This window comes from Callorhinus ursinus, unplaced genomic scaffold (genome assembly GCF_003265705.2).
Source record: "Callorhinus ursinus isolate GAN/ISIS: 27379988/994484 unplaced genomic scaffold, GSC_fseal_2.0 scaffold9, whole genome shotgun sequence".
Lineage (NCBI taxonomy): Eukaryota > Metazoa > Chordata > Mammalia > Carnivora > Otariidae > Callorhinus > Callorhinus ursinus.
The window spans coordinates 47,739,413-47,767,237 of NW_027397071.1; the positions used below are offsets into that span (position 1 = coordinate 47,739,413).

Consider the following 27,825-nt stretch of genomic DNA (forward strand, 5'->3'; position numbering starts at 1 on the left):
GATTATGCCTCAGAAGTTGTAACCCGTCAGGGTTAGGGATAAATAATATGTTGACCTAAGGACTCTGGCATTAATTTTCCAACTCCCTAAACATTTCACTGGCACTCTGCAATGTAAGATGTGTTTTTTATATTTTCTTATATCATCTAACAATGAGTGTGGCATCTACTACTGGGTTCCAGAACTCCAAGGAGATTTGGAAATTTGGGATGGTGATTCAAAGTCAAATTAATGGTTAACAAAGTAGAAATGCATGGAAGAAGCTAAAGCAATTCAAAACATTTTTTTATATCTACAACATGTAATCTTGCAAAGAACATGAATTTAGAGTACTTTTATATTGCAAACGAAACTTAGATGAGATAATATATATGAGCATTCTAGTAAAGAATTTAAAATATAGTAGGTGTTGGAATCCCTATAGGTTGAACCAGAATTTCTTCTTGCTCACAGCAATGCTCAATTCTGTATGTTGAGGGTATTAAAAAAAAAATAGTTTTTATGGAACCAGTTAATAATGATCTTTGGATTCATGCAGGTTCTTTTTTTTTTTAAAGATTTCATTTATTTATTTGACACACAGAGAGAGAGAGCATAAGCAGGGGGAGCAGCAGGCAGAGGGAGAGGGAGAAGCAGGCTCCCCGCTGAGCAGACATGGGGCTCCATTCCAGGACACTGGGATCATGACCTGAGCCGAAGGCAGGCACTTAACCAACTGAGCCACCCAGTTACCCCTCATGCAGGTTCTTATAAGTCTTTTCTTAGTATTCATTGAGGACCAAAAATCAGATTATAAATATTATATGTTATATACAGATTGATCATCCAGAAGAATTTTCTAATACATGGACCATGAAGTAATGAGATTGTGTACCAAATGAGGTTATAGAACTATTTTCTCCAGAGTCATAAAAAATAGGGCAGATTTCCATATGTCAAAGATGGAGTAATTGTAGTCTGCCCAGGGATAGAAGGAAGCAATGAGATAATCACCCAAATTCCTTCCAGATTTAGGATTGTTTAAATATTCTGATTAGTGACAACCCACTGAATATCTACTTTTGTTTTCAGATATTTTAAAAATAATCCCAGAGTCAATATTTCACAAGTGCTTCTTCAATCTCCTGCCATTAGCCCACACTTCATAACTTGGGTTTTCAAAACTAGAACTACATGTTCATCTGACCAAAATATGAAATCTACAAATAACTAAAGATAAAAAAAAATTGTTCAGTGAGTTTGGACATAAACTGCATCTTCTACATTGTTTAGCATCATCATGAAAATTACTTTAATTTCAATGCTGGAATCAAAACAATCCAGTCTTCTTAAAAGAAGCCTACTGTCTACTGTAAAGTAATAACATGTTTTTAGAGACTTCTAAGTGCATATCTTGGAATTTCTAACTTAAATGCATGGTTTGGAAAATACCAATCGTTGATCGTGAAAGGATGGTTACATTTCATCATGACAAAGAGGCAAAAATAACATACTTATGCTCTTATTTACTCATGTAACTATTACATATGATGCTAAAAAAACAATTTTTAAGATAAGCAAAAAAGTCATTCAAATACATAAGATATGTGTATATTTTCTAAAAAGAAAGGTTTCATGAAAATAAATTTGAAAAATACTAAACATACATTGAAATAAAACAATAGAAATAAATGTAAATATGGACTTAATCAGGACTTGGAAACAAACTGATACAGCTTTACTAAGAATGATGAGAAGGGGAGTGTGTGAGTTGAGAGGGAGAAAAAGTGAAAATGAATCATAGTCATAACTAATTTTGTAAGTTTGGTGACTAATGGATTCTTTAAACCTATATTATGGTACATTATAACCAAGTCATGCATTTTGGGGGGGGAGGGTTGACAATTTGTAGAAATTTTTGTTTTAACTCAGCTAGAAGATCACTCCAAGAACATAAATTACCTATCATTTAATTGTTCTTTTTGTAACTTGCTGCAAGAAAATTTGTATAATGCGTGAGTGAAACTGGCTCTTTAATCACTTTAAGATTTGGGTTCTTTTGAAAAAGAAAAAAATCCAGTATTTATAGCTCATGTTCCTAGCACATCAAAAATCTATTCTCAGTAAAAGAAAGGTCACATTATTATATTCAGAAACTCTACAGTAAGGAAAATATTACCAAAGTTTCAGGAAGATTTACCATTATCTGAAAATTAGCTTACTAAAATTAAATGTCCTTTTGGTCAAAATAATGGTTTGATATTAACACAAGTAGTTAAACATACAAGTAGTAAAATATACAAGTTTATTAGTTAATTGTACATTTTCCATCTTTGTTCTTTTTATGAGAATTAATTATACTCACATCCCTTCTCCTATTCAGTAATACTACTCAGAAAACTATATGAAAATACTCACATTAGGGGTGGAGAAAACCACGAGAGAAAGGAGTTCTTCAGTACATACTTATATATAAATCTCTATATACATATGCTGCCACTGGTAGGTTTTTAAAAAATAATCACGTGCATTCTATGTATGAGACTATAATTAGATTCAATTCATCAAAAAGATGACCAAAAAAAATTATCCAATAAATCGATTGTATGAACAACAGTCCATTTTCAGAAAACAAAAATAACCATATCATTTTTAGCTGGTAAAGTATGTTTTAAGCTAAACCTGTGGTACCCATCAAAGGCAAGCTACGTATTTCTAGGAGTAAGTTGAATTTGCCAGTGCACTGTGCAGTGGATGAGACAAACACTTCAGATGAGTAGAAAGCAGAATTTAAGTAAATATTAATCTGCAAATCCAGATATCTTCGGTTTATGATGTTGGTTGGCAACCTAACATGCAGTCGAAAAAATCACTGTTAGAACTGTCTGTAAGAAGTACTAGCTCCCTTTATTGCTATGGTCCTTATTAAATAAAAACTATACAGATACCCAGTTTTGAAGGGTATCTTAATCTGAAAGAAAATATATCTTTCAGAGAAATCTGAAATTTCCTAGCATTGATGATGAAAGTTTATTTATTTTCTATTCTGCTTTTTCTTACATTTCATTATCATACTGATTTAAGGAAGCTACCCCTTGTATGTAACATACATGTTAAAGTTGGCAGACTCAGTGCAATTTTTATAGAAAGTTCTTGAATTTATTTACTTGCCATTCCTAAGTAAATGGGGAATTTATTTATTATTGCCAATGAATTTGAAGTTACTTTTTTTTTACAAGAGGCTCTAAAAGATAATAGCAGTTTGAATCCAAATAAGACTAATTAACCATGTCATTTCAGAAGTGGGAACTTGATTCTCCTTTTCCCTAAGTAAAGTCAATAGATCAAAAACCCACTAGTTTCTACACTACAAACATGGCAATGCAATAACGAAGTTTGACTTTATACATGATCATAAGAAATAAATTAGACCTAAGATTAAAACATTAATTCTCATATCAAAAATAAACTACTAAAAAATATCACCAACAACAGCCACAAGACACCCCCCCAAAAAAGTCAGCCCTCACCTCAACAGAGATTAAACAGAAAACTGAAGGTTTACAATTCCTTCAGTATTTAATTTAGCTAGAATCGCCTAGGTATTTTTTTTTATAAGCAGTAATTTTAAAGACTCCCCACAGTTAAAGGCTTATTTTATCTGGAAACAGCTTGGCAGCACAATGATAATTTAATACACAGTGCACTATGTCTTCTTCAGAGGACCCACTCTCCAGTCATTTCACACTCATGGTATGCATTCTGAACAAAATTCAAATGTTCTGTTTTCTACATTTCTGAATCACAGCCGCTAATGAAAAGCACCGCAGACACCTCCAAGTCCCGTCTTACCATGTATGAGCCACAGTGAAGCGCCGACGTTGCCGGATGCTTTTATTCACCAGCAACTTTCTGAAAAAGCATGGTGAGTTCCTTGGTGAACTGCGTGGAGAAATTTTAGGAGATGTAGGTCTGTTTCCCGGCAGTCTCGGAAGCTCGAGTTCTAAGTGCATTTGCTCCTTGAAAGTCTTTATGCAAACCTCAGATTCAGAAGCAGTAAGTTCTTTGGAAGACTCTTTGGCTGTCATGTCTTATATGCAGCACTGGCTTTCACCACCCAAAACAAAAACCTCAAACATAGCAGAGACACAGCTGCAGGTTAGGAGGCTGAGGAGTCTGCAAACTGTTTTCCAGTTTAATTTCAGAAGCTGCGGCTCCCGTGTATGAGCTGCTTAGAGCAAAAGCAGCATACTCGAAGAATGGCAAGTCAGACTGTCACAAGGAGCTTTATCAGCCTGGCTTTGCCTCTGAAAATGCGCCAAAGTGCTTCCTATGTCAGTAGCCTCCTTGTGGATGAGGTTTGTCTGCAAGCTACACACTGACACTCACTGAATTCATTCAGCTGAATATATCAACTCATGAAATATTCATAAGGGCTTCTGATAAATCCTTTACATGCTAATTTTTAAAATCTTATCACACAAGCTGCACTCGCTAATGGGTAGTCAGCAAAACCTAGGCACCTAGTCACTTGTTTTGTTTGCACAAAAAGCAGAACTACAGCCCGTCCAGCATGTGTGATGTTTAAAGTCTTCATTCAGAATTATCTTGCCCTGTAATGCACACAACAGTAACTCCACCTACCAAATGCTTATTGGCCTAGGATTATTTAAATAATTGCACTCTGTTTCCCCCTCAACAACACCCTCCATCGCTCAGATTTTCACAAGATTTGTAAAGCTACTGTTCTTATCACAGTGAAAACATTAAATCGGGGACTATCAAAAAAGCCTAACTAAAACAGCCCCCCAAATTCCATTTTCTGAATGAAAAAGCTGATCTGCTGAAGTTTCTTTTTTTTATCCCTTCTCCAGAAGATCCAAAACAGCATCAATATAAAAAAAAAATCAGCTAACAGGAAAACACTGGATTTGGTTCATTCCCCTGAGGAATTTAAAGGCTAATCTTTATTCCAATAAACATTACCCTCATTCTTCTGTTTAAGCTCATTGTTCAAGGGTTGCCCACAGCAGCCACTCTGTTAGATGCAAAGTCACTTCTGAAAGCCAAAGCTTTGCAGAACAGAAATGGAGGTAACAACCGGGAAAGATGGGGCCCGGCCAAGTGCAGAGTCCAAAGTCAAGAACTGTGTGTGCTCATTTGCAGGTATGTGTGTGTGTGCGCACACACACGCAGACGCGCGCGCATGCACACAGGCAGGTGTACAAGACAGTTTATGTCTGTGAGTGTGTGTGTGTGTGTACTTTGTTCACAAGGGCATGCAAATGGGATGTATAGGCAGGGGAATCCAAATAATTTCTCAAGTTCCAAAGTAGATCATTGTAACCTGAAATTTCATTTAGAAATAGACTGGAATGCAGCTCCTAGACTACAAAAGGCAAGTGGAAGTGAAAAGAATATGATGCTGCTCGAAGTGTACGGATATTGTCTGCACCAGCATTGATTGCCACCAGGGCCGGCCAGTTTTAACAAAAATTTGACAAAGCAGAACTTGGGCTAGTCAGCAAGAGAGGCAGTTAAGGAATGATTCACGGGAAGACTTCAGGGAATAAGGGAGACATTAATTTTCCTCTAAGGTGTAAGGGCTTCCACCTTTATAAAGTCATTCACATATGTCATATACTCTGGCTGAATATCCGAAGGACCGAATAAGAGCAGAAGATGACCTAGGAAAAGATAAACCCCACACCAGCCTTTGGGGGAAGTCAGTCAACTCTAACAGAAAGGATTGAAACTCCTAGTGTACAGGTACTATCTTGGGAAGATAGTGATGCTGCAATAACACACTAGAAGTATTTCATGAACAAAAGCAGTTAGGGAATTTCAGTGTTGGAATAAATCCCAGGATTCACCTTGTTCAGCTCCTTATTTCAAAAGACAAAGAAACAGTCCCAGAGAACTTCAGTAACTTGTCCCACGTCATATTTGTAGTTGACATTAGAGCTAAAGATAAAGTCCAAGCTTTCTGATTCCCAAGAGAGCACTCTTTCATTATATGATACTGAGGAGTCAAAACAGTTTGTCTAGCTAGGCCCTAGCACATCTTCCTTATATATTTGAATATATTTTAACTGCCCTATTTGAGAATGGATTGTTAGTAATATCATGGGAGAAAATATGGCTGGTACCTATTATTTACTGCATGATGAAAACAAAGCTAGGACTTTCCTCCAATGATAATGTGATTTAAAGCTGAGACATATGGGGGCACCTGGGTGGCTCAGTCGTTAAGCGTCTGCCTTCAGCTCAGGTCATGGTCCCAGGGTCCTGGAATCAAGCCCCACATCGGGCTCCCTGCTCCGTGGAAGGCCTGCTTCTCCCTCTCCCACTCTGCCTGCTTGTGTTCCCTCTCTCACTGTGTCTCTCTCTGTCAAATAAATAAAATCTTAAAAAAAAAAAAGCTGAGACATGTGAATATATGATCCTACCAATATTCAGAATGACTCATTTGCGGGAAAAAAAAAAAAGCAATTTGAAGTTACCAAGGTCTTTCTCAGATTCACTTTTTGAGGCTGCCAAAATATAGTAAGCATTTCAGGGATTGTTTTTCTCCCAAATGATGGCAAATTTCATAACCTAGATGTAGCTGTATGTAAACTGGGGTTCAGATAAGGAAATGTTGCCAGACACTTACCTGAAGCAGCATAATGATGCAATTGTAATTACTTCTCGATTCTTACTGGCAATTTATGTGACATTATGTGACATTTCACATTACTCTTTTCACTTTGCCCATCGTGACAAGCCAATGTCCCAGTTAAAGAAATTTTGAGAGTCATCCTAAGAAATAAAATTCTCAAAACAAAGTCTGTTAACTCTACCTAGTCTCGATAACATTAAGGAATACCAAAGACAGTTAATTGAGATGTAAAACTTAAAAGATTGACTATTTTTTTAAAGCTTTTTTTTTTAAAGATTTCATTTAGTCATTTGACAGAGAAAGACACAGCAAGACAGGGAACACAAGCAGGGGGAGTGGGAGAGGAAGAAGCAGGCTTCCCGCAGAGCAGGGAGCCCAATGCGGGCTCCATCCCAGGGCCCTGGAATCATAACCTGAGCCAAAGGCAGACGCTTAATGACTGAGCCACTCAGGTGCCCCGATAATCATACTATTTTGAAGTTTGAATTAGTTACCTCTAAAGAAAGGAAATGCCTGTCCACAGGTAAATGCATGAAAGTTTGTTTCTAGAGCCAAAATGCCCAAGAGAAACTCGACACCATGTTAAATATTGAAGTCAAAAAGGAATCTAGAAAGTAGGAAACAGGAGATGGTATCTAAGAAAAAGTACACAAAAGCATAGTAAAAGCAGATAATACCCTGTTATGTTTCAGCAAAGAATAAACTGTTCTGAGAGAGACAGGCAGAAGAACTGGAGAAAAAGCCCAGAAGAAAGCAAACAGAGTTTATGTGCCCTTAGAGAGCCTAGGAAGGAGCCAGAGTAAAAACCTTCCTATCTACATACATGCTTAGCCCTTGGCACCTCAAAAGGAGAAATGAGTAATTCTGAGTCAATTTATTAGTGCGCAGATAGTTGCCCTTGGGAATTACTTGAGAATTCCAATTATAGCTATGTCTCAATTTTAAATAATGAAATTCCTGGTATCCACATCCTGTGAAAGCAATAAGAATCAAGAATTTATCATAACAAACTATCATTAAAGGATCTGAATAGAGTTATATGGTCAAAAACAATCAATAATGTATTATTTATAAATATGACAGAAAACTTAAATACATTTTGACTTTTCATTAAATTGAAAAGGAAAGCAAATTAATTACAACGAAAAAAAATGATAAACATATAGTGCAAGTATTATAATATTGTTTAAATGTATTTTAAGGGTTATGGCTTTGTAATCAAATTATTTTAAATGAAAACAATTACATTCTTTCCATATTCATTACCTTTCAGATTTTACAAGTTTACCTGGAATAAATTTTCTCTGAACTGAGTGACCAATTTTTAACTAACTGCTGTTATAAAACTAAAGTATTTTAAAGACATAAAACCACAGATTCTATGCAATAATATTATGCATAACAATGCTGAACATGACATAACATGGCTCATATTTACTATAAATACAAAACTGAATATTTGAAAAGACAGAATTTACTCGGAAGCTTCTTTTTGAAGAGGAATAGATTTAAGACTATCAATATTAACAGAGTTAAATCATCATGGATTATATCTTTTTTTTTTCATCATGGATTATATCTTTATATCACTATCCCGTGCTCTTTTTCTAAAACAACATACCATCTGAGCACAGCCAGTAGGCTCTATTCAATTAAATACAGACAAGTTCTTCTTTCAGTCAGACAAGGTAAGAAGTGAATACAGAACACCAAAACACTGGTAACTTCTTTTAACAGAATGCCCCACTCACCACAGATGGCAACTTCTCCCAATTTCTCTATTTCAGAAACTTCTCTATTTGAAGAAATAGAGCTAGAGTTATTCTAACATCACTTCTGAAAAGATAACATTCAGCTGAATGGAGATAGTTGTCTAGCCATCTTGGAGCATAACAATTAACTGACCACTCTTTTTAGAATTAAGGGATTACAGAAAAGTAGCTTACATTGATCACATACCTACTGGGTGCCAGACTTTGTGGTAAGCATTTCAACAACTTATTTCAGTTTTTTCTCATTATAGACTATCCAACAAGTAGTACTGAAGTCTTTGTTGGACTTCCCGATAGTATTAACCTCTGAGGTCCTTGAGGGCTGGGCTGAGTCTTGTTCATTTCTAGAATATGGAACAGAGTCTGGCACAGAGTCAATACTCAATAAATATTTGTAGACTGCACATTATTTTGCTCATTTTCAGATGAGATCATTTTGAGATCAAAACTGCACACTTTTTAAGGAGTTGACCCTACACCACACTTTTTATAGCAGAGGAACCTAATGGGACAGAAGAGGGAATGCATGCTCCCAGGGTGGTCTGGTCATGTTACCAAAAGTGCATTTTCACAAGTACTAAATGTCCTTGAGCCTGAAGTCATCTAGCATGTTATCTTTATAAGATGATATCCATATGACACTATTAATTACTCACCATTATGAAACTAGTGCTCCAGAAGGATCAGTTTTAACCTGTACTACCTCCACTGTCCCTTCAATCCCAGGAAGGGAAGCTATATTGCTTATACTCCTCCAAGAATTTACATTTCACGAGAGCAAGAACTTTGGTTCACTGGTATAACCCCAATACCCAGAACAGTACTGACCACATAGTAGGTATTCAAATAAATATTTGTTGGATGAATGAGTGAATGATCTCCTCAGTGCAGAATAAGATGGGGGGGAGTAGTCGGCAAAAAGGAGAGCAAGGAGAGCAAGAGCTATGGTGGCATTAAGCCATAATCCTTCCACAATTCTGCATATTATTTTATGTAGTTTTCACTGCCTAAACGTGTTACTTCTCTACTTTCTTTGCCAAGAACACCGTCTCATCCATTAAGGCTAAACTCAAGTGAAAACTCTTCACTGCCATCTTTCTCAGCTACCATAGGCAGAGTCAGCTATTTCACCCCAGCCACGTGCCACCAGCACCTGATTCATCAGCAGGATGTTTGAGAGAACATTGTACTACATATTTTTGTTTGTCTCCCGGAGTAACCTACAAGCTCTCCAAGGACATGAACAATTTTACTCATCTCTTTATCTCCACAGCCTGACATTGCTCTGATCTATTAATATTTGTTGATTGAAAATATGAATAGAAAATGAATATAGTGCCCCAAATCATGCCTTCCTGTTAGCCACAGATTGTTCTTACTGTCTTGACAGCTAGTCCAGCCAATATCCTAACTTCTTGTACTTCAGCTTACAAATGTTTCCAAAATGAGCCTCTTAAATCCTAGCAGTTTGGCTATGTTTGCCATTTTAACTAGCATGTCTTCATTTTTTTTAAAAAAAATTACTATTATGACTATTATTATCATTCACATTCTTACTGCAGGGCAAAAGCAGAATGCCCATGTGTCACAATCTCTGTTCATTAGGGGGTGTACAGATAGGACAGACTTGCTAGGCCCTCTGCTCATGGTGCTTTCTGGTTTTGGCAGAGTAATTAGGTGCTTCTCTCACAAAGTACATCCTGTGAAGGCAGACTGCATAGACAAAAATACTAAGGAAGCTCCTCTCTTTGTTTCCTAGGTCATTGTTAACATCAAGATATATTAGCAAAGATGAGTCAGATACCTAAATGCAAGGAGAGAAACTGTTCCCGTGGTAGGTGTTTTAAAATCTACATTAAAAGATGGTATTCCAGTTCCCAAAGATAATACTAACCTGTCAGCAAATTACTTAAAAGGGTGATTTCAAATGAATAGGATATTAGGAACATATATGTTAAAAACAAAGACACATTGGGAAAACCTCTTTCTCTAAATGAGCTCGTATCTCTTTATTATTTCTACTCTGTCAGCAGTCTTCTGTGAAATACGTAAAAAAATGGTATGGCATTAATGTACAGTTAAAATTTTTAAATGTAAATAATTATCTGTGTAAGACCAATTAACTATGACACTGTAAAGATCATAGAAAGAGTACAGCACACAGGAAAACTAAGTCAAATTCACTCCACTGCTCTTAAAAAAGAGACTAATATTCAGGGATCCATTCATGTTTGAGTAGATATTTGCAAGTATTTTACAGAAACAATATTTTCTTTTTTTTTAAGATTTTATTTATTTATTTGACAGAGAAAGACACAGCGAGAGAGGGAACACAAGCAGGGGGAGTGGGAGAAGGAGAAGCAGGCTTCCCGCGGAGCAGGGAGCCCGATGCGGGGCTCGATCCCAGGATCCTGGGATCATGACCTGAGCCGAAGGCAGACGCTTAATGACTGGGCCACCCAGGCGCCCCAGAAACAATATTTTCTTAAATTAGTGGTGTAACAGTATGAGTCTACAAAGGGTACAGAACACATATGAATATGGAAAATGCTTCCAAAATGGTGGATTGGATCATGATTGGCTCACTTAACTTGTTTAATTTGTTTACTTACAACATATTCTGTTAAAGTCTGTTCACGTTAAAAATTTTTTAAAATTCAATAACATTAATGGTGATGGCTTTTTGATTTATAATGAAGAAAGCAGAATTTTACCTATTAAGACTGTGTATGAAATTCTAGTATTAAGAAGTAACTCAAATTTCATTTCATATAAATATTTCATACGATTGAAACAGTACAATATTAGCATATGTAAAATCCAAGAGTGGGGACATTTTATATGTAAGCATGCTAAACTTTGTAGCAAAGACTTTTAAATAGAATGTATATTTTTATAAAGCTCCCTTGGTTACTTTTCATCTCTCGTTTTATTTTTAAATTTATCATACAATAAGACTGACCTTTTTTGGTGCAGTGTTCCATGAAACTTAACATATGTCTGGATTCATGTAACCTCTACCATAATCAGGATATAGAACAGTTCTGTTAACCCCAAAACTCTCTTGAGCTGTACCTTTATAGTCATACCTTCTTTCCACTCCTGATTCCTGGGAATTGCTAATCTATTCTCCATCACTGTAATTTTATGTTTTCAGTAATGTCATATATATGGGATCACACACACACAGTACTTAACCTTTTGAGACGAGCTTCTTTCACTCAGTGCAGTATCTTTGACATTTAGACAATATTACATTTATTAATAGCTCATTCCCTTTTACTGCCAGATAGTTTTCTTTTGTATGGATGTACCACAGTTTGGTTTTTTTTGTTTTTGTTTTTGTTTAATCCATTCACCACTGAAGGCACATTTGGGCCATTTCTAGTATGCGGCAATTCTGAATAGGGCTGCAATAAACATCATGCACACATTTTTGTGTAAATATATGTTGTCATTCCTCTATGGTAAATACCAAGTAGTGGGATTTCTGGGTCATATGCTAAGTGTATATTAATCTTCATAACAAAAAGTCAAATTGTTTTCCAGGACGGTTGAATCATTTTGCATTTCCATCAGCACTACATGAGAGTTCCCAGTGGCTCCAAAGACCTGCCAGCACTTTGTCTTTTAGTATTTTAGCCATTTTAATAAATGGGTAGTGTGTATCTCATACTGATTGTAGTTTACAGTTCCCTAATGGCTAATGTTGACCATGTCTCCATGTGCTTATTTGCCATTAGTACAGCCTCTTTGGTAAAGTGTTCAAGATTCTTGCCCATTTTCAATTTAGATCGTTTCTTTTCTAACAATGGAGACTTCTTCCCCAATCTTCCCACTAACATTTACTTTTCAGAGTTCTCAAATAGCTATCCATTCATTCTGTCCAGGACCTAGAGCTGTATTTTGGGGTAGAAACAGAATGGAGCATGATTACTCACATGATACCTGGAAACAGAACCATTAATAGAATAATATCAGCTACAAAATCTGAAAGTTTCAAATTGGTTTTATAGTTTATAACACTTTTATGTTATCAACATTCTTCCTGAAGACTTTAATGTCTACCTTCTTGACTTGGCCATTCCTTTACATCCATGGGGCTTGCATTTGGACTATCAGAGTGATCTCTCATACTCACTCTTGCTGTAATTAGTTCTCAGTGCCACTACTGAGGGCTGGGGCACTACATTGAGGAACAACAGAATGTTTGATGCATTTTGTGGCTAGTTAGAAAGAGGCCCTTCTAGAAATGGATTCTAGGTGACTCCCAATCTCTCTTATCCTGACCACTTTCCCAAGCAACAGTTTCCTTTTTCCACTGTGGCATCATAAATACTTCTGAAAGAAATCTGATCTTTTCAATCTTTCTCCTTACTTCTTTCTATGTTTCTCCTAATTCACACATGCTTCAAAGATATACTTACTGGGTAGGTACTATGTGCCAAGAATAGGATTTCCTATTATCTTTGGTAAGCCTGCATTATTGCTTGAAGTTTTCATATTTCATACTCAACATAAAATCATAATTCTAAAAAGCTTTGTTTATCTTTATTCTCTACATACATAGTAAGTCTCCATTGGCATGATGTGTACTATCTGAGAAAGCTTCAGCATCAGTCTTATAACTGCTTCCTTATATGTACATGCTTTACAAAAAAACTCTATGCTCTTAGCAAAAACCATAATATATTCTTTTTTTTTGAGTGGTTAACATTTTTATTTCAAAAATCAGGATATTGTTTATAACACTTTCTGAAAAATAACTAAGACACTGTATTTAAATGAACTCTATGGGTTTTTTTGAAGATTAAAGCATATTCATTTGACACTAAATTTTGTGTGAAGTCACAACTATAATACTCAACAATATTCAAATTCTTTATGTGTTAACCTCTCTATCCAAAATTCTTGCACACATATACAAAATGCTTTGTGCATAATAAATGAATGTTTAAAAACCCAGGAATATGAATCAATAGTATGTACATAATTACCGGTATTAACTCATAGTTAAATGTTAACTCATAACTCATAAGTTAACTCATAGTTAAATGTTAACTATGAGTCAGGTACAGAGCTAGTCCAAGGAAAACTGCAGTGAGTAAAGACCCATGTCCAACCTCATGGTACTTAAGAGTCTAAAGGCACAATATCACAGCTCAATTCTAATCATAATTCTGAACTTATTTGCCTCATTATTCACCTGCTGTCCTTTTAAAGGAGGTCAAAACCAGGTTCTCTTCTATTTTCCTCAGTACTTGGGTTCCTCTCTATTTCACAGATTATCCTCATTCAGACTGTCCTCCAAGATAAATAGGGAAGTATTCTTTGTCCAGAGTTTCTCGAGTTTTTTTTTTTCCCCTCTTAGTATACCCTGCCAGTCCCTACTCCTTGCTCCTGGCTCAGCTTATGATTTTTTTTTAAATGCTGAAGGAATGTTCATGCCCACCTAGTGACACACACCAACCAATGCAAACCAACCAACCAACATAACCTCTTGTTTCATCTCTCTCTGAATTCTAACTAGGACATAGGTGATTTCTGCCCAGTTTTTAAAGTAAATAGCAAGTCATTTTTCTTCCTATTAAACTAAAGCCTGACTCCCAGTGATGTCCTCCCATTGGTTCTAGTTCTGTGACTTGGAATTACAATAAATAAGTCACATGAAAGACTTTCAAAGATCCATCCTCTAATATTTTACTTTATACCCTAAATAACTATAGCTCTTTCAACTATTCCTTATCAAACACAGATTAGATTGTTTTTTGTAACACTTAGGCTGAACCTTTGACATACATAATAGTAATGGGAGAGGGTGTGTTGATTTGCTGGGTCTGCCATTACAAATACCACAGATCAGGTGGATTAAACAACAGTTATTTATTATATCTCACAGTACTGGAGGTCAGAAGTCCAAAAGCAAGCTGTTGGAAGGATTGGCTCCTTCTGAGGGCTTTCTTCCCTCTATGCATGACTCTGTGTCCACATTTCCCCTTTTATAAGAACACCAGTCCTATTGGATTAGGGTCCACTTTAATGATCCCATTTTAACTTGATTACTTCTATAAAGATCTTATCTCCAAATAAGGTCACATTCTAAGATAATGGGGGTTAGGACTTCAACATATTAATACGGGAGGGACACAAGTCAACCCCTAACTTCCTACCTTCTGACTCCTCAAATTTCATGTCCTTCTCACAGGCAAAATATATTGATCCCATTTTAATATTCTCCAAATTCTTACCATTCTAGCATCAACTCTGAGTCCAAAAGCTCATTTAAATCATCTAAATTAGTTATGGGTAAAATTTGGGGCAAGACTCATTGTGGGACAAAATTCCTCTCCACCCATGAACCTATGATAACCAGACAGACAACAGAGGGAGGACAGGCCCAGGATGGATATTTCCATTCCAAAAGGGAAACACTGAAAGGAAGAAAGGGTCATGGGTTCCAAGCAAGTCTGAAATCTATTAGAACAAATTCCATTAGAATTTGATACTTGAAAATAATCTTTTTGGCTCAGAGCTTGGTCCTCTGGGCCCTCAGCTCTAAGCAGTGGGGGCCCTGCCCTCCAGAACTGAGGAAGTAGTTCACCCTCTGAAACTAAGGAAGAGGCTCCCTTCTGAAATCAAGTAGGAAATGCCCCCAACCTTCCTGGGCTTATGCCTTCTGGGCTTATAGTGTCAGTAGTAGCCACTGGCCTCTGGATCCCCTTCAAGGTTATTCTTCACTTTTCTTGAAGGATTACACATGTTTGCAACTGGATAGATCTATCAGCCTGTTTCCTACCCATGGAATCTCAGAAGTCTGATAGCCTTCCTTCCTTTCATTCTGGCTCTATCTCCCTTCAATCCAAACTGGCAGTGTTTCTGTTGATACAAATTTTTTCAAAAACCTGAGGTTCTTCCATGCAATTCACAGGGGTCCAAGCCATCAGACAAGAGAGTCCACCACAGATCTTTCCTGGATAACCATATCTCTATTCCTGATTTCTGCTGAGATGACTGGATCCATGAGTTGCATGGTTGCTACACCCTTGATGTTCTCTCTAGAACACATTTTCTCTTTTTTTCTTTTTTTGCAATAGGAAAAGACCAAGAATTTTCCAAGTATTCAAGCCCTGGTTTCTTTTTACTTAACAATTTCTTCTTCAATTTATCTCTCTCCTCTTGCATTTTACTATAAGCAGAAAGGAGAAACCAAGTCATGCCATCAACCCTCTGCCTAGAAGTCTTGGCTTACAATCCAAGTTTGTTACTTACAATTTCTATTTTCCATCCACAAAAAACTAAAACATAATTCATCCAAGTTCTTTGCCACTTTATAACAAGGATCACCTTTTCTCCAGTGTTCAATAACGTGTTCTTCACTTCCACCTGAGACCTCAACAGAAGCACCTTTAATATTCATATTTCTACCAAGTCTCCTCAAGGCAATCTAGTCCCTACCCACAACTCTTCTGTCCTTACCCACAACTCAATTCCAAAGCCACTTCCACATTTTTAAGTGTTTGTTACAGCAGTATCCCACTTCCTGGTACCAAAATCCCAAAATCAGTATTAATCTGATATGGCTGCTGTAAGGAAGTACCATGGACTAGGTAGTTAAACAACATAAATTTACTGCCTCACAGTTTTGAAATCAAGGTGTTGGCAGACTTGGTTCCTTCTGAGGGTTGTGAAGAAAGGATATGTTCTAGGCTTCTCTTGAGGGAGTGAAAGGCAGAAGGAAAAAGAGAGAGCAAGTTGGGGGATAAGATATAATAACTTGCATTTTTGAGAGCTTACTGTGTACTAGTTGCTTTTGCACACATTATCGTCACATACCCCATCATAGCCCTTTGAAGTATAATCTACCCTTTACAGATGAACAAACTGAATTAGAGGAAGGTGAGATGAATTACCCAACATCATCCAGTTAGTAAGGATTTGAATACAAAGTCACTGAACTTCAAAACTCATGCTCTCATCTGCTATACTGCTTTGCAAAGGAAAAACAAGAAGGAAACACATGAATATGCCCTAAATATAAAGAAAATTCCACTCTATAAAAACCTATTAACTTTAATTATGTTATATCCTGAAACTAGAATTGCTTCTCTATAAATGCCATATTTCAGGACAATAGAAAATAATTTGAAGATGCAATAAAAATTATTAGTTTCACTAAGGCAGCAACTAACTTCACTACTGAGTTATTTTTAGAATAATTTTGTCTGGGGGAACCTGGGTGGCTCAGTCAGTTAAGTGTCTGCCTTCTGCTCCGGTCATGATCCCGGAGTCCCTGCATCGAGCTCCGCATCGGGCTTCCTGCTCAGCTGGGAGTCTGCTTCTCCCTCTGCCCTTAACCCTGCTTGAGCTCTCTCTCTCTAACTTTCTCAAATAAATAAACAACATATTTAAAATAATAATAATAATTTGTCTGAATGTGCTATTAGTTTTAAGTCAATTTTGGAAGGGAAAACATTGACTCAATGGGTCTTAGCATATTCATTCATTTGCAACTCAACACAGAATTTATTTGACCTTCTAATGTTGTTAAAACCTAGGAATTTTGGGGGTGCCTGGGTGGCTCAGTCATTAAGCATCTGCCTTCGGCTCAGGTCCTGATCCCAGTGTCCTGGGATCGAGCCCCACATCGGGTTCCCTGCTCCGCGGGAAGCCTGCTTCTCCCTCTCTCACTCCCCCTGCTTGTATTCCCTCTCTCACTGTCTCTCTCTCTCTCTCTCTCTGTCAAATAAATAAATAAAAATCTTCAAAAAAAAAAACAACTAGGAATTTTTCTTGTAAATCTCCTTTTGTTTCTGATCTTAAATATTAAAGATAGACATATCCTCCTATGCTTCTATTTCTAGTCTGTTTCAGCTTCTAAACAGAGACTCCTGAACAACATTCTGGGACTCCCAGGTTAAAAACTTCATTCTCTTGGTTATCATTACTATGAATGGTGTTTTCCTATGAAAGCCATACTGATTCTCAAGTTCTGGGCTCAGATTTTAAACTGTTTCATTTGTGCTACCTTAGCTATAACCAATATTTTTATTTTATTTTTGATAATTTACAAACCTTAAAAGTGAAAGACCAAATTTTTAATGACATCACTTTTGTGTCATCTCTAAATTTTTCTCTTCTTTGGAATGCAAGTCCAAGTTTAGCAGATACTCTAAGGTGCCACTTCACACCAACACCCAAAGGAAAATGTAGGGGCTCTTTAATTCCACTTGCCAATCTGTGCTAGCACCAATTCTTGGTTCAGTTTTTCTGGATTTTTCCAGACACATTTTGGGATTCAATTTGGGTTACAGTACCCACTAAAATTCATGTGCACCGCTTGTCATACACAGAAGCCAAAGAGAGTTTCATCTTCAGAAAAATATACATGCAAAATAAAGCATATTGAAAACATAAATGAGACTCAAATAAAAAAGAAAAGGAACACCCTTCCCCCCTGTGTAGCAGGTGACTTATACTCCCCAAAATCAGCCTATGATTATGCCTGTAGATTCCATCAGATTATTTTTTACCGCTAAGGAAATGTGCCTCTTAAGGCAGAGATCCAAATTTCTGAATCGTGACAGCAACAGCTGAAGACTAAAGATAGACAGTCAAAATAGCATTTTCTGTACATTTTCAGTTGTTAAAAAAGCAGTTACAGTACATTATGTATGAAGTATATTGTTTTAATCCTGTGATGGCTCTACCAGGGGAAAGACTTATGGCAGAAAATATTATTTCCTGCTTTCATTGTATACACATCTTTAAAATGGTGATGGCTCCTTTCTTAATAGAATATTTTCAAATGTATTTTATTTATTTTTATTTTTTATTTTTAAAGATTTTATTTATCCATTTGACAGAGAGAGACACAGCGAGAGAGGGAACACAAGCGGGGGGAGTGGGTGAGGGAGAAGCAGGCTTCCCGCTGAGCAGGGAGCCCAATGAGGGGCTCGATCCCAGGACCCTGGGATCATGACCTGAGCCAAAGGCAGACGCTTAACGACTGAGCCACCCAGGCACCCCATCAAATGTATTTTATATAGGTGTGTATAAGCATTATGAACAAAACATTCCTGTTTTAAATAAATATTGAATTTACATGTGGCCCATCACACAGCTAAGCACACTCACTTCAGGGGCTATTAGCTTTACCTCTGCCTGGAAACCTCCTTCTCTAGATCTTTCTGTGGTTCCCTCATTTCCTCAGATTATCTGTTCATACATCTTCTCCTCAGAGAGGGTCTACCTACTTATTCTATGTACCACAGTGCCCCAAGCCTCCCTCTCACCTTACTCTGCTTTGTTCTGACAGGATCTATCACTCTCTGACATTGGTTGCTATGTGTCACTCCCACCAGAACAGAAGTCCCATGAGGACAGAGACCTTCAGTTTTCTTTACCACACTGACTCCAACACCTACAACAGCATCCAGTATTTAGGAGGTGTTTAATAAGTGTCTGCTTAACACATAAAGGTCACTTAGTTAAACTGTAAGAGCACTTATCAGTGCTCTCATTAAGTACCATCTGTCCCCTTGCCAGTCACCTCAACCAAGTCCTTAAGCAAATTCATTCTTACAGTCCTGAAGAGAGATGCCGAAAGACACGTGCGAAGGCAAGGATAAGACTTGTCTTGAATTCTCTCCACTACTAATGGCCCTTAGCCACCACTGCTGGGGTACCATCGAAAGTCTAACCTTCCATATGCTGAGAAATATCCCAGTTATCTATTGCGTAGCCAGAACATTTCTTGCTAGACAGAAGGCAAAGCAGACATGAACTTGTGACCTTCCCGATGGAGTTACTGCACCACCACCCAGCAGGATTCGCTCTTTCAGATAGCACAATGGTAACACTGTGTACAGAGGCATGATTCACAGGAGACACAGGAGCTCCGCCAAAGGCAGAAAGGCAATCTGTACAGAATACTATATGCTGAGAGGGCTTTCTTTTCATTTCAAAATGAGAAGCAAGTACTTTGGGGGATGGTAACTGTCCAAGTAGCATTATATGTCCCTTAGGTGGGAAGACCCAGGATGTGTGAATCATCTCTCCTTTTCTGGAGCATGGTTCCAATAAGGAGTTTCATTTCGGTGAAGTAATCAAAATGTTTTTTGAACTTGATATTCTAAGCTTTTCATAGCTCAATAAATATCGGAGGAAGGCAATGAAGATGATGATGATGATGATGATAAAAAGTAGCAAAATGTTTCAAATACAACTGAGTTAGATGGCCAAAAATATTTATTAAAGTGATGATGGTTAATGGGATTTTGAAAAATACCTCTTAAGAATCCCAGATATAAATAAAGGAATGAGGTGCCAAGATGGGAGACCCTTAAATCTGTACAAAAATCCTAAATGATTCAGTATTCAAAACATTGAGTTTTTTTTTAAGGAGATTTGTGGCAAGCGTAGTAATTCTCCTTTCAATTCTAAGCTATTATTTATATTGTCCAGAAACACTGCATTATAATTAAGAACTATTTTGCCATAGATAACATTACATTTCCTAAACAGTACTCTTGGTGTTTTTTATTAAGATTACTAGACACAAAAATATAGCAATCTATAAAAATCTGTATGTGAAAATACTTATGTGGAAACAAATTAAACTGCTGGTAAATTGAAGAGCAATCCAGTAGGAGAATGACCTAAGAGAATGAATTATTTATCAGGAGTCTGTGCCTTGAGATCTAACGTAAGCCAGCTTCTTCATCATCATCGGGTAATTCGTTCAAGCTTTCTGTTTCTCAGTTCCTTGCCTGTAAGATGCAAATGTTCATACCTTGCATTTTGCAGGGTAATTCATGTAAATTAACAAACTCCAATTTAAAATTTAAACAGCATTGCATTTGCAATGCAATCTGGTAGGTACATACATTCAGATAGTATATTTCCTTGTAGGACCTAAAAAGTTAGACATTATCACATTCATTTTTAAGTATTCCCTGTAAAGAGGGAAATTCCAGCCTCAGCGTGGCTCCTCAGCTTCTGTGCACAGTTCCCTGCTAGGTTACCTTTTGTCCACTTTCCCAAATTTAAATAAAGTAAAACTTTCTCCTCAAGATCTAAGGCAAGATTTTCAAAGCAAAGAGCATATATAGTAAGAATACCATGGAGTTCATTTCTGATAATTAGTACATGTAACATATCTTGGAAGAAAGAGCAAGAACAATACATCACTGTCTTCATTTCCCTATAGTAACCAGAATAATGCTAGATCTGGTTGGTTGGTTGTTTTTTTCCATTGCAGAGTGCAAAAAAATTCAAAAGGGAATAAACATTTGTTGAGGAATTATTTGTACTAAATGTTTGAAGTATTATCTCACATAATGCTTAAAATAATTCCATGATGCAGGTTTTCTTATAGAGAAAATTTCATAGAGAAAACTTTCAGTCCCAGATACTTTAAGAAATTTACTCAAAGTCAAAGTACTAATAATGATGCACCAGAGGCTTTTCTATTATTCTTTGTTCTTTTCATTACTCAGTGCTTTTCCAACTGTGTGTTTCCATAACTGGCACCACCAGCATCACACTAGATTATATTTCCCAAAGCATATTCTGAACCCGTTTTTAAAGACTGCTACCTACTTGCGGTAACCAGCAAGGTGCTTTAACACATTTTCAGTTGATTGTGATGCACACCAAAGTTTGTAAACTATGGCATTCCACCATGTTTTCAGAGTTGACACCATGGAATTCTAGCATATAATGAAACCAAAAGAAAAAAAAAGCAGAATTATACAGTTAGTGGGTCAAGTTTCCTAAATATAGGTTTCCTGGGATAGATAAATCTGCCTTCAATTAAGATAGCAAGCATGGAATTTTCAAATTCAGAAATGCTTAGGTCAGAATGACAAAAGGGTGTTATCTCAGGTGTCAAGTCAAATCAATTTGGTTGTGACTGCTTAAAACACCAAGGTGAGATAAGATTTGTGAGGCTACATTCAGTGGGAAAGAATGGCATGATCAATTAGTAATGTCTGCCATGGGTCAGGGAAAAGGGAGTGGCAACACTCAGGAAGTATAGACTGATCAACTGTGAGGACCTCTAACTATGCTAATGATTGAATGTAATACTTTCTGTAGAGGGAGCCAACTTAAAGATATAATTTAGAGATTGAGGGCCTCCTGGAAATAATAATGAGAATTTAATCTAGAGTTGAATTGAAACAACTCATGATAATTACAAGCACAGTCTTATTTACTGTAGTTGGACACATCAGTCACCAATAATGGTTCTCAAGAACACCTTTGAGCTGATTAAAAGTATCCTATTGGAACCTTAAATGATTATTACTGAATGAAAGAAGTCAACCTGAAAAGGCTACATACTGTATGATTTTAACTATATAATATTCTAGAAAAGGCAAAACTATGGAGAAAATAAAAAGATCAGTGGGGCGAGAGATGAATAGGCAGAGGAGAGAAGATATTTAGGGCAGTGAAAATACTCCAATATTATAATGATGGATAGATGTCATAATACATTTGTCCAAACCCATAGAATGTATGAAAAGTAAACCTTGAAGTAAACTGTAGACTTCTGTAGGGTGATTATGATACCTCAATGCAGGTTCATCCTTGGTAAAAATGTACCCCTCTGGTAAGTGATGTTAATGATGGGGAAGGCTATGCATGTGTGGGGGCAGGGGGTATATGGGAAATCTCTCTATTTCTCTCTCAATTTTGTGGTAAACCTAAAATTACTCTTAAAAATTAAGCCTTTAAACAACAAGAAAGTATTCTCTTACATTGAGACCTCTAAGTAGAGATTGGGAGGGAGGGCAATGATGATACAGAATTTCCACCTTTGTGACATAAAAATTATTCCAGCACTACATTTCTGCCCCATACAGGGTTTCCATTGTTTCGTGTGTTTTATGGATTGTCTCAGAGTTGTCTGATGTGTGAATGTGTCTGTCTCCCCATCGAAACTATGGCAAGCTACTTCAGACAGAGATCTTATTTTGTTTCTTTGTGTCCCTCCCACAATATCTTCCTGCCATCTTTTGCTCATAATAGAACTTCAATATTCATTACAAAATAAGCCAACAAAAAAAGAAAAAGAAAATAGCTGCTAATTCCTAAGTGTCTGCTGTGTTCTAGTAGCTTCACAGATATTACAGTACTTTTACAATATGTATTTTTATCTCCCGTTGTACAGCAAAAGAAACTCGTGTTCTGAGAGGTAAGATACTCAAAGCTGAAAACTAGTCATTCCAGAAGGCTTTATTCAGACCCAGCTCTGTCTCTCTTCAAAGTTCTTTCTCCCACTAGAATGTCTTTGCTAAAACTCAATTACTTTATAAAATAGAGTATATGTTTATTATAAATACATATATAAATATAAAAATAGTCACTGCATTTGAATACCTACTTTAGGAAACATATATTCATTCATAATAATCTATGAATTAAAGAATTTCTCTGGTACCCATCCACTTACACTTTAGTTCTATGGAAATGGCTACATTAAAGAATAATTCTGTGTGGCTTTCCGATTAATGAGAAAAGGGGCTTTGTTCTGGAGATGACATTTTTTTTTCTAATACTGTCATTAGCTAATGCTCAAAGCTAGCTAGCCCTGGGTTTTCCTGATAGAAACAGGAGAGGCAGGTTTTTCAGCCAAAGGAACACTTTGCTCCTAGAACTTTACCTAAAGGCAATCAAAAGAATGTACAAGACAAAAATATTCGCTAGGCTAGAAACTCTCTAAGGCAACAGTTTGTCACATTCAACTTTATGCGTGATGCAACCTGGGCATTCAATAAATGTTTGGTCCTAAAAACGTTAAAAACAATAGAATGTATTATTTTCTCCTCTCTTTATTGAAAAGGTAAGAAGACTAGTACGTTATAGTACAAATTCATATAAATAAGGGGAAAAACTGAAAATACTGTCCAGAAAGACCCATGTAGACACAATCAGTAAATCAGAGTATATTAGATGGGGTGTGATCCCTATACCTTTTCCTTCACTTCCACTACTTTTGGTAAATAAAAGACCCTCAGGTGACTCTGCCTCATCCAATTCCAGACACCAGTCAAAGAATATCATCATTCTTTGGCCAATGCTAGTTTCAATCCCAGATAGACTGGTCCAGAAAAATGACAAATTGTCCGTTCTTCAGGGGAATATTTAGGTTTATCACACCTCTTCTCAAATAATTCTAAATTGATAAAACACCGCAGGAAAAAAAATAACCCTAAGGCTCAAAAGGCGAAGATACATGGATTTCCTGAGAACTCAGGATCCGTAATAAATGCATAATCACAAAGACCAAAAAAACCCTGTGCATTTTCTGTAGAAAATCCACAGAAAATCCAATGAATGTGTACTAATAACATTTTAACAAAGTTGCCTTTTGTTTTTTGTTTTGTCTCATTGTGTTTTTTGTACCAGAGTCTCTACCTAGCCTGGCTAGAAAGAATAGTGTGATTTCATAAGAGAGAGAAGCAACAATAGTGTATATTTCTTGGTACCACAGATAATGGCTTTTATATTCACAAGATATAAGACAAGGCATTTAAAAGTCCAAAGGAAGAGGGATTATCACCTCCTTCGTTTTGTTATTGATTGTGATGCTCATTTCCAAAATCTCTCAAATTATGTATTGTTATAAATGCAGGAATTTAGCAAAACACCTGCTCAGACATTTCTGGAGATGATTATTTAGAGTTAAGTCAATTTGGGCGTTTATCATTCCCCCTCATTTTTCTCTTGGTTTGTCAAAAACAGCTGCTAACAGCATCTTCTCTGAACACTATCAGGGCCTATCACACTCTACTTTTAAAATAATTGGAATAAATGTCATTGTCAGCACTTTCATATCCCTTCACCTACATATCATTCTCCCAACTCTGCCGGTGGCTACATGTGTGCCATCAACTCTTGGCTTTATTCACTGATGGGTTCTTGCATGTAAGTCACATAAGGCTCACATGAAATGATTCCCTTAGAAATCTCCCCAGGGAACCTACTGTTATCTATTAATAGAAATGCCTAAATAAGTACCCAGTAGCACATAGATTTTCATAGCTGAGGAAGGCAATGTGCTATTAACATGTATGCTGCTTTCTAACAAATGCAATGGTACTTGAAAGAAAATTTAATGGAGATGTTTTAAGTAGAAAAAGCAATCAAATTATTAAAGGACCAGCTGCCATTTCCTATGCACACAGTCATAATATTATAAATTTAAATACAAGAATTAGTCACCTATCTCAATTGCCAAGAATGTAGTCACTGCAGAATAAAGCAGATGAAGCCAAGATTTAAGTTCTGTGTGCTCCAGGTCTCACAATGTCTAGTTTCTCCCCCTCTGTTTCCCTCTACAATACCTTACCTTCCTGAATATATCAACCTGGCCATGTCACTCTCTTGCTTTATCAGTTTCAAGATCCCAGGCACACGCTAGATAAATTCCAATCCCTTTAGCTAATGCCTCTCCCTTTCTGATCCTGAAAAAGTAATATATTCTTCTGTGGCAAACCCAAGCCAAGACCCTGTTCTGCCTGGCCCCGGGCTTTCTTTCAGCCTCATCTCCTGCCAACGCTCCCCAAATACTCCTCGTACCCATGTACTCAGCCCTCCAGCTGCACGTTTTCACACTTCCATGCATTTAATCACTCATGCTGCTTGTTATGCTTGCAATGTTCTTCTCCATACTCTCCCACAAGAAAATTCCACTCAGAACCCCAGTGAATGTCACTTGATTACCCGACTCTTGGAAGATTTCACAGACACCTCCAGGTTGATTTTCCACAACCTCTTGGTATTTCCATTGTCCTCGGTAGGTAACTTTACCATAAAACTTATTACATTATATACTTGTTAATTATACATTAACATATCTATTTTTCCCAGTTGGCTGTGAATTCCATGAGAATATGGTTTGTGTCTTAATGATCTTTATATTCTAAATTTCTACCAAAGTGTAAGGCCCACATTTGACAGATAGTCACTTTTGGCTGGTTGAGTGAATAAAGAATGGATCCCAGAATATTTAACAGCAACATATCATACAATTACCACTAGTTAATAATCCTCCAAATGTATATATCACTCTTATGCAAAGCCCCACGGGACAAAATGCAGTCTAGCCCCTGCCACTGGACATATTCCAAAGTGCATGTTCTATTGTTAGATTTGTATTGCCAGCTTCATATGAAAGAAGGTTCATTTATGACCCTTAAAGCGTGGCTAACTTCCTTAGAAAGCCATTTGTAACTCCTCATTACATTTTTAGTAATATCAATATAGTTAGATCAGTTTGAGTGCCTGTTACAGTTAAGAGTACAATAAAGATCTGTTGAATAAGCAAATGAATAAATGAATAAAATTATTAATGCAAATAAAAATGATCCTTTAGGGGCACCTGGGTGGCTCAGTTGGTTAAACATCTGACTCTTGGTTTTGGCTCAGGTCATGATCTCAGGTTCCTGAGATCAAGCCTGGGGTCCACGCTCCCCACTCAGCAGGGAGTCGGCTTCTCTCCCTCTCCCCCCTGCTCCTCTCTCCACTCACGTGTGTGTGCGCACGCGCACACTCTCTCTCTAAAATAAATGAATAAATCTTTAAAAATAAATTAAAAATAAATAAAAATAAAAATGATGCTTCAGTTTGAAAATGTAAAGTAAAAGGCATTCATACATTGTTAACTACTTTACCTAAGAACATTGAATAATGAAATGAACCTTGGAAATTGACATTTAAAAGTCTTGTGAGTCTAAAACGGTTTTCTGACCAAGTCCTATCTGCTCTGGCTCAGAAGTGCATTAGAATGAAAAATTTGTGTGCACATGAGTAGAGTACTGTAATAGAACAATACTGAAATAGCAATTAAAGCAAAACTATGAAAGGGTCTAATGAAAACAAAGGGGATCAAAAACTAATGATGTAATGTATGGTGATTAACATAACATAATAAAAAAAAGAAAAGAAAGGGGAAAAGAAGAATTAAAGAAAAAAAACCCTCTACTATAACCTAAACTTACTTCTTTTTTTAAATGCTTTTGAGAATCACAGTAATAAAGTGATTAAAATCCACGGGCAAGAGTGTAGAATGTTGTCTTAAATCTAAATTTTGAAGATATTGATAAAATTTCAGCAACAAATAACATAATGCTGTAGATCTTTTCAAGAAAGATGGTGCTTTGATATTTTTCACAAATGGTTTCTCAACTAAACAAGTGGCTAGGATAACCAACAGTTAATTGATTCCCTAGCAAATTAAGAGAGCTAATGCCTGAAAACAAGCCTTTCATGCTGTGTATGACAGCAATTAGTATTATTCATCAATTATCCCAGGTGTCTTCCTCTTAGGCAGATGGTAGGTTAGCAGTTCCTGGCCCCCTTGTGAGAATATGTAGCATGTGCCTAATTCTGACCAATGGATTGGTCACAATGTAACTAAATAATTCATTGCCAGAGTGAGATCTTCCTGAGCTCTTTGTCCTCTTGCACTTCTCATGAAGATGTTGGAGATGGTGACTGCTATCAGCTTGAGTCCCAGAAGGATTATAATCTAAGTACGTCTAGCTCATCGATATCCAAGATGAATGCATAGTATGAGCAAAAAAAAAAAATCTATAGTGTTTTAGCCTCTGCATGTTTGGAGTTTTTTGTTAGAACAGCATAACCAGCCTATCCTGACTTACCCTGAGAAAGCAAGGTGTTTCCTAAGTAAAACTAGTTGGAATAATTTAGTACATCCACAATTAGGTCAAAGTAATAAAAAGATCTCTGCTGTGCCAAAATGTGACTATGATTATCTTAGTCTAATTGCTCACATTTTATTCAAGTACAGAGATGATCTGCATTAAGAAAAATTTTATAGTAAAAGAAAAATGTATGTTGGGTCATAATTACTTGACAATATGCCTTCACTGTAAGCCACTAAAACATTAATCTCGTCATCCATTTACTCTGGTACACTGAAAATATGATTTTTTATGAAATATAATTTATATCCTGCATTTTGAACATATGTCTACATTGTAATGTGAAGTTTACTTACTACGTCACTAAAAAGCTAGAGACATGAAATACGTCATTGCTCTGGTCTGTTCGCACAATTTTTTTTGGGGGGGGGTAAAGATAGATTTATTTATTTATTTATTTATTTATTTATTTATTTATTTATTTATTTGACAGAGAGAGACACAGCGAGAAAGGGAACACAAGCAGGGGGAGTGGGTGAGGGAGAAGCAGGCTTCCCGCGGAGCAGGGAGCCCGATGCAGGGCTCAATCCCAGGACCCCGGGATCATAACCTGAGCCAAAGGCAGACGCTTAATGACTGAGCCACTCAGGCGCCTCTATTCGCACAATTAACAAGGAAATACAAATTATGAGTTTAATCTTTCTGAATTCATTTGTCTCATCAAAGAGAGCCCTCTGAT

The 27,825-nt window shown here is 36.7% G+C and overlaps 1 protein-coding gene across 3 annotated transcripts in view; it reads right to left on the reverse strand.

Annotated features, from left to right (window-relative positions):
• Positions 1–27,825, reverse strand: part of PDE4B (phosphodiesterase 4B) — a 420,748-nt gene that overhangs the window by 352,745 nt on the left and 40,178 nt on the right. The window contains exon 1 of one of the 3 annotated variants that reach the window (XM_073896589.1): positions 3,832–4,211. The exons of 1 other annotated variant lie outside the window; for it this stretch is intronic. In XM_073896589.1, the coding sequence (XP_073752690.1) occupies positions 3,832–4,067 (236 nt within the window). In that variant the 5' untranslated portion in view covers positions 4,068–4,211. Of the gene's footprint in view, positions 1–3,831; positions 4,212–27,825 lie in introns of those variants that run through there. One more of the 3 variants, XM_073896584.1, reaches the window with a different exon arrangement.